The sequence below is a fragment of the Periplaneta americana genome, chromosome 12 (assembly GCF_040183065.1).
Source record: "Periplaneta americana isolate PAMFEO1 chromosome 12, P.americana_PAMFEO1_priV1, whole genome shotgun sequence".
NCBI classification, from domain to species: domain Eukaryota; kingdom Metazoa; phylum Arthropoda; class Insecta; order Blattodea; family Blattidae; genus Periplaneta; species Periplaneta americana.
The window spans coordinates 109,972,081-109,988,198 of record NC_091128.1 but is presented as its reverse complement, the minus strand read 5'-3'; the positions used below and the strand labels follow the sequence as shown (position 1 = coordinate 109,988,198).

The 16,118-nt window shown below is 34.8% G+C and overlaps 1 protein-coding gene and 1 long non-coding RNA gene across 3 annotated transcripts in view; one reads left to right on the top strand and one right to left on the bottom strand.

Annotated features, from left to right (window-relative positions):
* LOC138710812 (uncharacterized) overlaps positions 1-1,107 on the bottom strand; it is a 267,549-nt gene extending 266,442 nt beyond the window's left edge. The window contains exon 1 of the long non-coding RNA XR_011335311.1: positions 1,014-1,107. This is a non-coding gene — a long non-coding RNA (uncharacterized lncRNA). The remainder of the gene's footprint in view (positions 1-1,013) is intronic.
* Positions 1-16,118, top strand: part of Wnt10 (Wnt oncogene analog 10) — a 396,687-nt gene that overhangs the window by 254,468 nt on the left and 126,101 nt on the right. For both annotated transcript variants that reach the window (XM_069841939.1, XM_069841937.1), the window contains exon 2: positions 4,985-5,232. In XM_069841939.1, the coding sequence (XP_069698040.1) occupies positions 4,985-5,232 (248 nt within the window). The remainder of the gene's footprint in view (positions 1-4,984; positions 5,233-16,118) is intronic.

Below are 16,118 nucleotides of genomic sequence, written 5' to 3'. Positions count from 1 at the left end.
ATAAGGGGCCTTGGACAACAACAATCGAAAGCTATGAAAGATAGCCTACAGAGAATGTTTCTGTGTTTGTATGAAGTAATATCGGAAGCTAAATTAACCGATTTGTATAATTAATTATTATTTCACCATTGGAAAGTGTAGTTTCTCTAGATAGACATAATACTATAATGTTATTACAGTAACTTCTGATATAATAATTTAATATAATATAATATATAATATAATATAATGTAATATAATATAATATAATACTATATTATATAATATAATTTAAGTTATTTGAAGGGTTCAGAACCATAGTGGGCCAAGCGCCATTTACTGAATACGTAGAAAACAACAAGGGTTAAAATTAAGTTATTACCATAATTCAATGGAAACATATAGCAAGTAATATAAAGTATGCACATTAAATCTAAATGATGTCAATGTTCATTAAACTATGGTTGCATGTAATAACAATTAAGAAACATGTTAAAGGAATTGTCACTACACCAAATGAGTGCTTTCTGGACCAAAATGATCGCATTTTAATTATTTAAATACAATTTAAATTAAGTAACATATTAAACGATTTATCCTTCTATCAAACACGAATGTTCCCTGGATCAAACTTCCTATTTTAATTATGTAATTACTTTATATTTATTTCAAAACAGGTGCAGCGGAGCGCACGGGTACGGCTAGTACATGAATAAGTCAAAGGAACTAATCTGTTCAGTTAATTGGTTATTTATGACAATTTTACATCTTGGAGGATGTTTGGCTTCTGCAAGCGCTTATGTATTATTTTATTTTTAAGCTAGTGTCTAAAAATCACAATGATGGAATTAATTTGTGAAGTGTACGGACTTTGACGTAATCGATAAGCAACAGTCTCGGAGTGTCGAAGGGAAACAATGGAAATTAATGTTACGCTGCATGCTGCAGATGGCGATATACCTGAGAATGAGTGACGTGCATTATAAATCAACCATCGGTAGCCCACACAAAAGCAGAATTCTTCGGTTTCTTACCTGGCTGCTTCATGCTCCAGTCAAGGCCGCAGGGTTGAAGATGCTGCTCCAGCGAGAGATCTCTCTTCGTACCCCTTCATTCATTACGGTTGACCTATAATATACAAGAAGAAACTATCTTCAACTCTGTTATATGTGTAGGCCTATTTTGCATCAGATTAATATAATATAAGCTCAAAGGTCCACAGAAAGGTTATGCAACAACACTATGCACAAGTAGCGAATTCCTTGTTAATATAATGAGTACGGCTGGGTATTTTATGATGTAGCATATATTTTTTGGTAAGACTAATATGTTCCTTAAATATATGTAAATGCTTGTTATGAAAAAACTAATTAATTAAAAGTACTTTGTTAAGTAATATTTATGCATATTTGATCATTTCTCTGTGAATAGAGCATATTTAAGTAATTTAATGCTCATATTCGGCATATTTTCACTCTTTCAAGAAGTAAAGAACTTTTCTCATACAATTTCTTTCTTCCATGTTCATTTGAGATGTTAAATTTCTCAGAATTACATATCGCATCTTGTTTCCTGGAAAATGGTAAAATGTATCTTCTTCCCCTATTTCGTTTAAATTCACAATATGGACTTTACCCTTACGTCCCAGTGAACAATTTCTGGTAAATAAGGTTATTTTGAAATAGAGGAGCAAAAGAGAGCTTGGAGAAGGGAAATGAGAAGGGCACTCTGCCTTGCCCTTTATCATATCCTTCATCTTAACTTATTACTACTCTCTCCTCTTCCTTCGATATCAGAAGAGGCTCAATAACCTTAAATGTTTTCATATGAGTTCTTTTCATTTTCTTGTGGTATGTTGGGACAGTCTATGCATCGGATGTATCTTGTTGGCTTTTGTAATTCAATCCTTTTGATAAAACTGTCAGAATCGTGGAAGAGAAAAATTTTGTGACATAGTTGTAGCTCTAAAGAAGGAATTTTGTGCAGCATACGGTGCACTTCGTGTTATTAATTATTTTATGCATAAATTAGTTCAGATAAAATCAGTTTATTTTATACAATCTCTGCTTCGACCTTTATTTAAGGGGTTAGGTACAACTTACAGCAGTAAAATTTTGGAAATATTCCACATTTATTTTCCTCCATTACTGTATCTTGTACAATAATGAAAATTGGTATGTGTGTAAAACACTGTCATTCTGCTATATGAAAAAATATTTTTACAATTAAAAAAAAATTATTTACATTTTTTTTTTTTTGAAATTCATTTCACTGTGCAGTGATGAAGCATTTCCCACATAACTCAAAAACTATTCAACATTCTGTGATGAAAGTTTTTGTGTGTATTTATGCATGTTATATCTACAATATGATGCAAGATCACTTCTCTACCTTTGATAGAATGTTTGATAAAAAAATAAATTCATTTTAAAATGGTCAAGTATTAGTACTTTCTTCTAACACAAAATAAAATAAACAGTATTTATTATATTTAGGGCCTATTAAGGAATGTAGTTAAAAGAGCATGATATTGTAAACACGAGTTTCAGTAATAAAATAAAAGAGAAAGAACATAAAAAAATTAAGTTTATGAATTATGAGGGAAACGCTTCATCACTGCTCAGCGAACTGCCACCATTTTGAATTTGTAAAAAAAAAAAATTATAAATATATTTTTTTTTTTTAATTGTAAAAATATTTTTTTCACATAGCAGAAGGACAGTGTTTTACACATACCAATTTTCATTATAATACAAGATACAGTAATGGAGGAAAAAAATTTTGAATATTTCCAAAACTTTTACGGCTGTAAGCTGTACCTAACCCCTTAACATACCAACTAAAAACATACAAATTAAAGTTATTTTAAATTTTATAATTGAGGACCGTTTAATTAATTCACCCAGTGCTCTAGTTTGTTTAATAAAACATATTTAGGCACGGTACAAGTCGAGCGCTGTGAAACGAAATTCTGTGACGGACAATTTAAGAGGGCGTTTTGTTGTTGCTAAGGAATAGTGTACTTCGCTATTATCGCGTAAATAAAGTTGCGGGGCTGCTGCTAGCCAGTGCGTCTTTTGTGTAGTGTTGTGACGTTACACAGTCGAAACCAGTGAAATTACATTGTGAATTTACGTCGTATGAAGAACAGCCTCTCTTGCAATTTTTTCGAGAGGAATTTGCCTTGACGATGAATAATTCACCCAGTGAATCAACATCATCTGTCATAACTTTTGATGCAGTTTCCTCATATCATTTGAATCGATTGCAGAGTAGAGTTATCTTATCTTATTTTAGCTATGATTAACAAAGAGTGCCACCGGCGTAGCTCAGTCGGCTGAGGCGCTTGCCTGCCGATCCGGAGTTTTCCTCGGGCGTAGTTTCGATTCCCGTTACGGTTGATTACCTGGTTGGGTCCCCCCCCCCGAGGTTTCCCCCCAACTGTAAGGCGAATGTCAGGTAATCTATATCGAATTCTCGGCCTCATTTCGTCAAGTACCACCTCGCTATCATCAATTCCACTGACCTAGTAGTTGATACAGCGTCATTAAATAACCAACTAAAAACCCAAAGAGAGTAATTTTTAACTGCTGAAGAGTATAGAATATAAAAATGTCCATCTAACCCCAATTTATTGTCTGTCATTGCACGAACATCTAAAAAGGTTATTAGCATTACACATTTACAGCAGGAACCCGGACCTTGAAAAAGAGTAAACATATTCATTTTTTATTTCTTACTGCATTATATTCTCCGAAATTTTCTGTTTCCAACTGTGTATGAAACATTATACTACTTACTTGTAAACACCTCAAAATTGTTTTTTTTTAACAACCCGCCATATGCAACTTGGGTGAAATGAACATTTTTAGGCTCTTTTTTCGTAAATTTATATGTTCTTTACAAAATGCACCTTTTCTCACTTACTATTGGTTAGAATTACTTCAAACATTCAGGGAACGTTCAATAGAACTCAGTACTATACGATTTAACACAAGTATTTTTTGAAATTTAAATTTACGAAGGAATAAACCCAAAAAGAACGTAGAAAAAATAATATTCAAAATTGCAGTACAATAAAAATATATACTGGGTGTTCATTTCAAAGTGTGTCATGACGTCACTGTTGTTGGGTCACCGATTTGAAGCGAGTTTCAGCTTATAAGTCAGAGAAGTTGCCTATTATTTAAGGCGTTCTTCAATCTGAACTTGAGAACGTGTACGGTATAACTTGAACGTCGTAGCAACAGATGGCGGTCTGTACGGTCTGTGTGCTACCATAACCTCTTTCGAACTGTGTTTTGCGCCGGCAAGTCGTACGCAGGATATTTGTTATCATCGGTTGCGTACGGTAACATTCCACAACACAAATCAAATGCTCCGTGTCCATGTTGACCGTCGAAGTTAATGTCAACAAATACGTAAGTAATCGTCTTAACCCTCTCCCCATATCCCGACAGTACGTATTTCCAAACAGTTCACATTCCTGCCACTACCGGCGTTACCGTACGTATCGGTACGTACTCTTCAGAATGAACGCCGTACTTGTTAAGCAACTTCTCTGCCTCACAGGTTATACACCTCTGCGGAAGTGTAGGAAGATTGAATTCTCTAGGCTCATCGGCTAGCCACATGACGGCATACAGCGAGCCATGGCACATTTTGAACTGAACACCCAGTATAAAAGTGTAACTTGGAGATTGATCAATATTTTCCAAAACCCCTGTGTCAAATTAATGCTAAGATTGTCAGCTGCAAAATTTGCATAACTTTGCTCCCAATACTTTCTGAGATAAGATGCATTAAAGCCACTAGCCTAATTTAATAAAGATTAAGATAGGAGTGTCCGGGTTCCCTTACTTAGTTTCAATTATGCCACACGTTGAGGCTAGACACGCATTTTTCTGAGAATTAATCACCCACCTAAAGATATTCGGGAAGTTGAAAATCACTCTTGCGCGCACTACAGTAGCTAAAAGTGAATTTTCTGTGAAAATGTCAACAGGGTTAGCAGTGGGGAGCTGGAGCAGAGTCTGTTGGTGGCCACCGGCACCGTGTGCAAGACGTTCCCAGGACTGAGCAAGGACCAGCTCGCCCTGTGCCACCGATATCCAGACGTGACCACGGCCGCCATCCAGGGTCTGCAGCTCGCCGTGGACGAGTGCCAGTATCAGTTCCAGTGGCACCGCTGGAATTGTTCCTCGCTCAACACCAAGAACCGCAACCCGCACAGCAGCGTCCTGCTCCAGAGGGGTGAGTAGTTTTAATTCAGTAGTCTTTACCTAACGTCCCCCCAGAGGAGATAAAAAGACGATGAGATGGTGAATTGGAGGTATAATTCTTCATTCAACATCACTTTCAAACTACAGAGGCTAATCAGACACGATGAAATCATGAATTGTGCTTAATGTCCTGTTTAATTTACAGCTGCTAATTAGAGACGAGATGATTAAATGTAATTGAGGCTGTGGCTGGAAAATGGGAACACAAACGCTAACCATGTTTTGAGATAAACAGCTTTGAAATTTTCAATTTGAGAAAGATAATTTGTTTATTTATAACTATAATTCTCACATTCTAAATTACTTCTAAGCTTATTTTATTTTATTTTATATGCACTTATTTTAATAGAACGATAGTTTTAAAAATGTGTTATATGCCATTTTCCGCCCAACGGACAATAAAATGAATGAAAGACAACAATAAGAAATAAAAATATTCGTCCAGGTAATAATTATAATCATTGCTAAATTTTAAAATGAGTACGAATTTTAGAAACTTTTTCAAACAGTGCAATGTAATAATATACGGTCTTACTAATAAACCGTATATAGTTTTTATACGAGACTTATGCAGAGTTGAGACAGAAAACGTTACTAATAAACCATGCATAAGCGATGGATGTATAAACAGTCTGTAACTATACAATGAGAATTGCTTTGCTGTAGTTATGTACACAAAACCCCTTGTTTAAGCGTTGTATATAGAGAAAAAAATGGCCGCCCCTCTAACAGCTGTTCGTATCGACTGTCATTTTATGATGATGGTTGCATTGTAACCACAGAAGAACAAACGAAAGAGCACAGAATAATTAGAATAATATTGCTGTAGCTTGTACTCTTTGACCAAAATAGAATGTGGTAATCGATCAGAGCCAGTTGTACTATCGATACTTAACACGGCACACTACAGCACTCTTCCGGATGCAATAGAGAACCTCAGATATTCTATTACCTTTCGTAATGAAGAAACTATGACATAGCTGTGCAACAGTTATACTGTTATACACGACATATGTAGTGATTATTAGTAAGGAATTTACACACGACTTATAAACGAGCCTCTTACTGTATAAGACAGTTAAACGACTGTATATAGAGTTCTTATTAGAAAGACCGATAGTATTTAAAACTTAAATGTAGGCTAATCTGAAATATCAGAAATTACTTCTTGTTCTTCTTAAACAGCTTCTCCGTACCGATTTTCGTTATTGAGTTCATAAAGCATGAAATAGTCCCGGAGGATACCTATCATCATTCTGAGGCAGAAATCAGCTCTGCAATGATTAATTCAAACTGCTCCCTGACCTCTACCGTTGCTTGATTGAAACATAAATTGCAGAGGTTATAGAGAAAGTTATGGCGGATAATTTAAACCGATTGGCGGAAAAAGTGCACATAGGTTCCACCGCCTCAATTACAAATACGTATTTAACATAATTTTCAACTATAGGCGTTAATCAAAGACTTTCTGATTATGAATTATAACTACAATTCTACATTTAACGTCGCCCTTTTTGAACTACAAAAGCGACGTGAAGATGAATTACGCACATTCCTTCTTCTTCTTGAGGCGTTATATCATCTAAATGCGTTTACTCTTCTTTAACAAACACTACACTCTCTGACACTGCGGACTCTCCTGACCTTATTGTCAGCACGATGGAAGATGACCACTCAGACGTCACAGGAGAAGTACAAGACAAGAGATAAATACCCAGTCTCATGCAATGGAGATAAATCTCCGCCAAGCTTGGAATCGAACCACGGACAACTTGGCCGAGAAGAGTGGTTACAACTGCAATTATTTAATTAAAATTCCCCTTCAAACTGCATGAGCTAATTAGGAAGTATAAGATTGTGAATTGTAATTATAATTTTAATAGCTATTTTAAACTGCAATAGCTAATTAGAGAGATAAAAAATGAATTATAATTATTTTTAATTTAAAATTCCTAATAAGCTGACATTTTTAATTACAGGCGATGCATTACAATTTCAATTCTTTATCTTAAACTTCTTTTAAAGTATAAAGTAAATCCCTTATTGATTACGAAAGCTAATTAGATATGATGAGAAAGATTTACAGTTGCAATTCTTTAGGCTGAAGAACCTCGTTAGAGACGATGTAATAATGAATTACAACTGTAAATCTTTGAACAAAAAAAAACCTAATTATAGTAGAGACTATGAGATAATGGATTACAATTATAATTCTTTAAAATGTAAACCCTAATCACAGACTGCGAGAAAATGAATTATAATCGTAATTCTCTTATATGCAAAACGTAATTAGAAACGATGAGATAATGAATTACATTACTGTAATTCTTTGAACTGCAAAAGCTAATCACAGACAACAAGATAATTACAATAAGATCATTAATTACAATTATGATTATTTAAACTACTAAAGCTAATCATAGACAACGAGATAATTAATTAAAATTGTAATTCTTTGAACTGCAAAAGCTAATCACAGACAAGATAATTACAATAAGATCATTAATTACAATTATGATTCTTTAAACTACTAAAGCTAATCATAGACAACGAGATAATTAATTACAATTGTAATTCTTTGAACTGCAAAAGTTAATCACAGACAACAAGATAATTACAATGAGATCATTAATTACAACTGTGATTCTTTTAACTCCAAACTTAGGAACTATGAAATGAAAGGATAGAATCTATCGTAGTTCTTTAAACTGATTAAATTAATTATAAATAGATGTTTAGGCACTTATTTTGGTTAATATAGGCACTAAGAATAGTAAAAATAGGTAGTGAAATAGGCATTTATTATTCATGGAAACAGACAAAAAATAAACAAATACTTAATAAACTATCCCATACAGTACTCACATTCCTTGGTCATATGTCACAAGATGCTTTTTTAAGTTGTCAACTGTCATGGTGAGCAGTCTGTCAGAGAGGACGTTTTTCATGGTGGAAAAAAGATCTTTCTACTTCTACTGAAGTGATTGGAGCAAACTTAAAACAACTTATATCAGAAGGACTGTCTCCACTTTCTTTCAGAGATCGGGAAAAACCAACTGTGTATTGTCTCAAAAAAAAAGAGGGATGTGAGAAGGGATTAGAGACATCAAAGTACGCGTGACTTGTGCGTGCAAGCGACAACAGTAACGGGACCTGGAGACTTACTTTTAATACTTCCCTCATCCCCTTTCTTTTGCTGGTAAACCCCGAAGTGACCTGAGCACTGAGGGTTAGACTGTTCAAACATATCTGTTAAGTGACATAAAATATGGAATCGGTAGGGGAGAAAAGTTTTACGACTTCTTGGAAACATGTGTATTGCTGGAGAATAAGATTCTCAGCAAATATGTGTGAGAGGTGAATATATATTTTTAATTTGTACAACCGTTCTTTTTTGTTTTTTTGATATAACTTATGTGCAGTTTATTTTAAATGCATTAAAAATATATAAAATGTACAATAACGACGTAAAAAGGCTAAAAAAAGGCATTTAACCTTAAAATAAGCAACGGGAGCTAAAATAGGCAAAAAAAGGCAAAATAAAAATTGGGCCTATCGTCCCCAAATGTGTGAAAACGTGTTTATCTCTAACAGGCCTTTCATACATATACTCAGTTTAAAAAGGCATTTTGAACAGAGAAGAATAGAGACAATTCACAAAAGAAGAGTATAAAAACTTACTCTGAACTTTCCCGGAGTGGCAACCCAGGATCGCGTAACTCTCAGCCAACTTACTTCAACAAGAGAGATTTCACTGGATTTCATGAGCTAATTGTAATTGTAATTGTATTCTAAATAGTTCAATCGTAAGCATATGTATAAGCCAATTGTCTCTATATTGTAACTTACTGTTTTATCTAATATGTTATTGATTTTTAGTTCATTTCTTCTCCAACATGGTGTACCCCGAGTGGTGTCTGAGTGATCTCATCTCTTGTCTCATGGCAAGTGTCCTCATTTCAGACCCTAGATAAATTAACGCTGGAACAACCACGTCTTTATAAAAATTTTAAATTGTTTCAGGATGTACTTTTTTGAAATAGGCCTAGTGTTGGTTTAAAATTGCGTATTAATTGTCTGAATTTCTTTAATTAACTCTTACATCACTGTGATCCTTTGGGATAAACAAATAACAAACAAAAACAAAATGATGTACAAATCACTAGAACACAGTACACTGACATACGCTGCTGAGATCTGGAACTTGAAAAAAATATCCAGTCAAAATTATTGCCTGTGGGAATGAATTTCTTGAGACGTTCTGCAAGGTGTTCAAAAATTAAGTCAGAGATGAAACAATCAGAGAGAGAATGAATGCACAGACTTCAATTTCAGATTTTATCTAATATAAACAACTGGAATGGCATGACCACGTAAGAAAAATGACAGAGTTTAAATTGCCAATGAGGATATTGAAATGTATCCCACCAGGAAATAAAAAAAGAGCAAGACCAAGAAACTATGGATAAGTGATATCACACATACCATGCAATGGAAGAGATTGAAAAATTTGGGCTGGGATGACAGGGTTATGTGACGAACAAAAATAAAAGTATAAAACCTTTACATACCGTAGTTTCCCCTAACTATGGTCCACATTTGTCACATTTTTCTTTGTATATTCAATGCTATTCATCCAGATTAAGTGAAATTTTGGCTTCGGACTCTTGTAAGTGTATTTTAAAAATATTGACATATGTGTTTGAAATTATTTAATTACAAGTGTTGAAAAAATAATAAGCATTGGTACATAGTTGTACTCTGAGTTGCCCAACTATGGTCCACTCATATATTCATGCTTGAAAGCATGATGGACTATAGCTGGATCTGTAATTATTCGTAAATCAATAAATTGAGTTTCTAATTTAAGGTTGGAAACATAATCTAGAACAGAAATATTAAAAATAAATGAAAAGTACATGGGTCCTTTTTATTAGTACACATTGCATAAACACACAATAAACAAGTGAAATCTGAAAGTCATTTTCCTGCAATAATGAACAACTACACTCACCGGCAAAAATACCGGGCCACCTAAAGTTTCTCAATTTTTTTTATGAGGTGAGAATCAGAAAACCCATTATGAAATGAAGAAAACATTGCTTCCCAGAAAAAGAAACTCTTTTTTTATTATCACTTGCGCTATTATTTTCAACGCCAAACAATGGATATAATTAAAAGGCATAAAAAAGGTGTAAAAACGTACAAATTGTTTCAATTTTCTTCCAAATGTTCAACTGATTTTGTGGCCACCCAGATGTTACTAATAGCGGATATTGCCTCCCCTCAGTAATTGCCGCTTCTTACTATACATGAAACAACAGCTCCATTGTTCTTCACTTCCAAAACTTTCCCTGGACACAATTCCTCCTCATAAGTAACTACCATACAACTATGTGCCTTTAGCATTATTTTAACAGATTTCGTCTTCATTTCCACATCTGACTCACTGTCTGTAAATATGGAGAGTACACCGAAAACATCATAATCTGTATCAAATTAAATTTCATCGCTCTCATAGTCACTTATAAGGGCGGTTGTGATCCTTCTACCCTGAAGTTTTCGTTTTACCGGACCATTATTCGTGCTAGTACCATTGATGCCGGAACAGCCTGTTTCTTTATTTACTGGACTATAATGTTAAATGGTGTTTTAGAATATATTGAGATACCGTATTTGCAGAAGTAAATAATCAAATTGTTCACATTTCATTAAAACAAATATTTCAAAATGAAATACAACTATGGTCCACGAAAAATTGTGGTACATAGTTGAGGGCTGACTTCTAGCCTTCAGATTAAACATTTTTCACGCAGAGTCCTTAACCTCTGCCAGTCTAATTATTACGTGAAAGTAAACACTATATAGCCAGGTTTAATTGTACAAAGAATCATATATCTATAATTTACCAGTTCAACAGAGGAGAGCTTAATAAAACAGACAAACAAAACCGAATGATTTCGTGTCTTCACACATTCAATAGAACGATGCACACTGACCTTGTTAAGCATCCATATCATTTCCACGTGTAATGGTAGATAGAAGCATCTATGGGGAACATAATTCCATCACAGTGGCGCCTTAAATGGCAAACACCGAACTCTTGGAGGACTAAGTAGTACATAATGCGTTTTGGACCATAGTTGGGTGCCTGGACCATAGTTATGGGAAATTACGGTACAGCAAGATGATGTTAATCACTGTAAATCAGTTACATATATATATATACATATATATACATATACATATATAATTTTCGTGTATGATACTATTTGTCTATGTTTGAAATGGAGACTTAGGAAAAAAAATGTAAGATTTCAGATAATCATTAATATCTTTAATGTGTTGCACCCAAAACTACGAAATTTTAAACAGTAATTTGTAATCGTGTGGTAATGGTCTGTCAGTTTTTTTTCTTTTTCATATTTTTATGCATCCAGTTTTTAATGTTTTATTTTTTAATCGTGCATTACTATGCATATGTACCTTTTTATGGAAACTGGCTAATGAAATAACCTGATATTTTTTCTGCTTAATAAGATAGCAAAATACAACATATTATGCACAGACTTTTCCATTTTCCTTTCTATTTATTTGTTATAATTAAATTAATTTTGTTAAAAACTGAATTACAAATAAGTCTTCTTTGTAATGTAAAAAAAGAGATGTTATTGCATTCTTTTGCAAGATAGAATCTACTCAGTGAAAGCTACCATGTAAATTTTCATCCACTTACCTCAAATGGTTCCTGAGAAAATGGTACATAAGTATTGAAAAATGTAAAGTTACGGGGAAATGAGAACAATTTAAACATTGTTTACAGTTCGTTATGCTCATTATATGCCTTAAAATTGTCGATATCCATAATCTGGGCCGAATTTAACCCTCAAATTTTGAGAGAAAGTTCTTGAAACTATGTAGCCTCTACTATTAAAAATGATACATATTTTTTGTGATTCTTAATCATTTTGACCGACATAGTTCCTTAATGACAATTTCATGAAATATTTATAAAATAATTACGTTATAAATACACACTGTCATACTCTGCCATGGGACCACGGGTCACATTTCGAATAACATTGTTCCGATACAGGGCCATAAAGGCGCCTTCTATTTTACACAGTCGAGTATTTCCATCTCGGTTATAGGGGTTTGAATAGCCTATCTGCTGTGCCGTCGTGTGGCAGCAGTTGCCTACACCTTACGTAGACTATTGCTGCGGTATTCCATTACAGAGCTACAATGTTGCTTTTCATTTTGATGTGGTCATCTCCGCAGTGCATGCTGGGTAATGAGACGCAATCATCTTGGATGCGAGGATTGTGACGTTTCGTCATTCACGCTTATTTGTGCTCAACGTGCCCATGCATGCTTCTTCTTCATTCTAACCGCAATTAAACACATGCTGTATAAGAATCATGGGAGAGACGATATAACATTAAACATTCAAGAAAGCGATACTTGTCTTTTACGCATGTAAATACATAAAAACGACCTGAATATGACTTGGTACTTGTCGGCAAGGAAGAGTCGACATACAAACCGGTCTACAGGCACACCTGCGACTCATTCTTTGTCGCCATAATCACATTTTTTTCCATGGCATTTGATTTGAAAGAAAGCTGACTTATTATGAATTTGTGGTATTCTACACTTACATAATTTCAACATCTACTCTAATATTTTTATTACTGTAAATACAAAGTTAGCATTTTATTTTCTAAATTAAATAATTAAAAAATAATATTTTCTTATTATACACAAAGCGAACAATAAGTATGGAATATTGCTAATAACTTCTTAAGTTTTAATTTTAAAAAATATTTTATACTAAAGCTTTGGAGATAAACCATACAATATAGTTTAATAGTTTAAATTACATGTCTAAAAATAAAATGTATAGACAAGGTCAAAATGGAACAATTACAAAGAGATTGTACAATCAAAAAATTCATTAAGATTATAAAACGGATTTAAAATTAACCAACTAGAAGTGTAAAATTTGAGAGTAGCTCTGCGATTTGATAAGTAAGATTCAAAAATCATCAACTCACTTCCTATGATACCCAAATAACTTAATTTTATCAATAAAATACTATGATCAACACAATCAAAAGCCTTGTTCAAGTCACAAAAGGTTGCATTAAAATAAACATTATTTTCAAAAGCCTCCAATGCTTGCTTTACCAGACAACTAACCGCGCCTATGGTATTGTGTTTAGATATGATACCAGTGTTCAAAAATAGTTATTCAAGCATACAGGGTGTGACTGACTGACTCACTTACTTACTTACAAATGCCTTTTAGAGAACCCGGAGTTTCATTGCCACTTTCACATAAATCTACCATTGGTCCCTATCCCGAGTAAGATTAATCCAGTCCCTACCATCATACTCCACTTCCCTCAAATCCATTTTAATATTATCCTTCTATCTACGTCTCGACCTCCACAAAGATTTTTTACCCTTAGATCTCCCAACTAAAACTTTATATGCATTTCTGGATTCACCCATAGGCCTATGTGATACATTCCTTGCCCATCACAAACGTCCGGATTTAATGTTCCTAATTATGTTATGTGAAGAATACAATGCGTGCAGTTCTGCGTTATGTAACTTTCTACATTCTCCTGTAACTTTAACCCTCTTAGCCCCAAATATTTCTCTAAGCAACTTATTCTCAAAACTCTTAGCCTCTGTTCCTCTCTCAAAGTGAGAGTCATAGTTTCGCAACCATACAGAACAACCGGCAACTGTTTTATAAATTCTAACTTTCAATTTTTTTAAAGCAGACTAGATGCCAAAAGCTTCTCAACCGAATGATCGCAGGCATTTTCCATATTTATTCTGCGTTTAATTTTCTCTCGAGAGTCATTTACATTTGTTACTGTTGCTCCAAGATATTTGAAGTTTTCCACCTCTTCAAAGGATAAATTTCCAATTTTTATATTTCTATTTCGTACTATGTTCTGGTCACGAGACATAATCATATACTTTGTCTTTTCGGGATTTACTTCCAAACCTATTTCATTACTTGCTTCAAGTGAATGGGTACAATTTCTACACATGCATACGTATAATTTAATGGAGATTCGAAATATGTAAACTCTAATATAGGATACCATTTAAAAAATAAAGTTACTGTCACACTCTATATGCCTGAATAACTAACTTTTTTCAAACACTGGTATGATATTTTATGATTCATCTCCAACAGCTTTTGCACAAAACTTTCTTTTTTGTAAAATTAGATTTAAGAAGTTACTAGCAATATTCCATAGCTATTGTTCACTCTGTATTGTGGTGGTGGTGGTGGTGGTGGTGGTGGTGGTGGTGGTGGTGGTGGTGGTGGTGGTGGTGGTGGTGGTGGTGGTGGTGGTGACAGGGTCTTAAAAAAGAAAGAAGAATAGGAAACGAAAAGGAGATGGAGATGATACAAGAAAGATAGGAAAAACGTGATGGTGGCGAAGAAGAGAATAAGGATGTTGTTGACAATGATGAGTGCAGAAGAAGAGGAAAAGAAAATGAAGAAAAATGTTAAGGATGAGGAAGTTACGAATGAAAATGGAAACAAGGGGAAAAGAGGAGGAAGAAGTGGAGAAAAACAGTTGAAAAGAAAGACTGATGAGATTAGTAATGATGTTGATGTTGCTGACGCTGATGATGAAGATGACGATTATTATTTATGTTGAAGATGATAGCGACGATGAATGACCTCCATCTCGCCTCCCTAGCCGTCGCTGGATGAGTCAGCCCGCCACTTGTTCAGTTGCTGATGCTGACACAAGTTCCGCCGCATCCCGCTCTTCAAACAAGACCGCGACGTACTCGTGCGGGACGATCCAATCAATTGTTTAGCAGCATCCGTGTCGCGCCTCGTTAGACTGGACGCTTCAACACACAATACGCATTTTCACAGGCTACAGAAATTATACTTCACTTCCGACGTTTCACTATGCCTTTATTGAATTCCGAGATAACAAAGACTTGATGGAGGCATCGAATGCTCACAATGAATACACATCGGAAATCTCTACCACGGAGAGACAGTTACATTGAATATTTGTTAATAAAGACTATAAGTTTGTTCAAATTTTACCTGTAGTTCATCGTCAAATCTTAGGGTATATAATAGAGGTAGTATGACTTCATTGATAAAAGATGCTTCTGCAAATTGATTACAATGATTATGATGATGATGATGATGATGATGGTGATGGTGATGGCGGTAACAGGGAGAAGAAAGGGAAAATAAGAATAAGTAAAATGAGGAAGAAGATGATGATTATGATTATCAAGATGAAGATGAAGACATAATTATCAACATAAGATTTGTGATGAATGTAAGAGTGATGATAGTTATGGAGGTTTGTGATGATGATGATGATGATGATGATGATGATGATGATGATGATGATGATGACGAGGAGGAGGAATCTGGTAATGACATAAGTTAGAATTATTAGTAGGCTATTAGGATAAGGGTCCCGCGCCGTGGCGTCGCGGTCTAAGGCATCCTGCCTAGGACTTGCGTTACGGAATGCGCGCTGGTTCGAGTCCTCGTGGGGGAAGAAATTTCCTCATGAACCGGTGTATGGAACCGGTGCCCACCCAGCATCGTGATGCACTTGGGGAGCTACGATAGGTAGCGAAATCCGGTTGCGAATGCCAGCTATAACGGCTGGGGGATCATCGTGCTAACCACACGATACCTCCATTCTGGTTGGATGATCGTCCACTTCTGCTTCGGCATGTGGGCGTGAGGCCAGCAGCCGTCTGGTCGGTCTATGCCCTTCACGGGCTGTAGCGCCACGGATTATTATTATTATTATTATTATTATTATTATTATTATT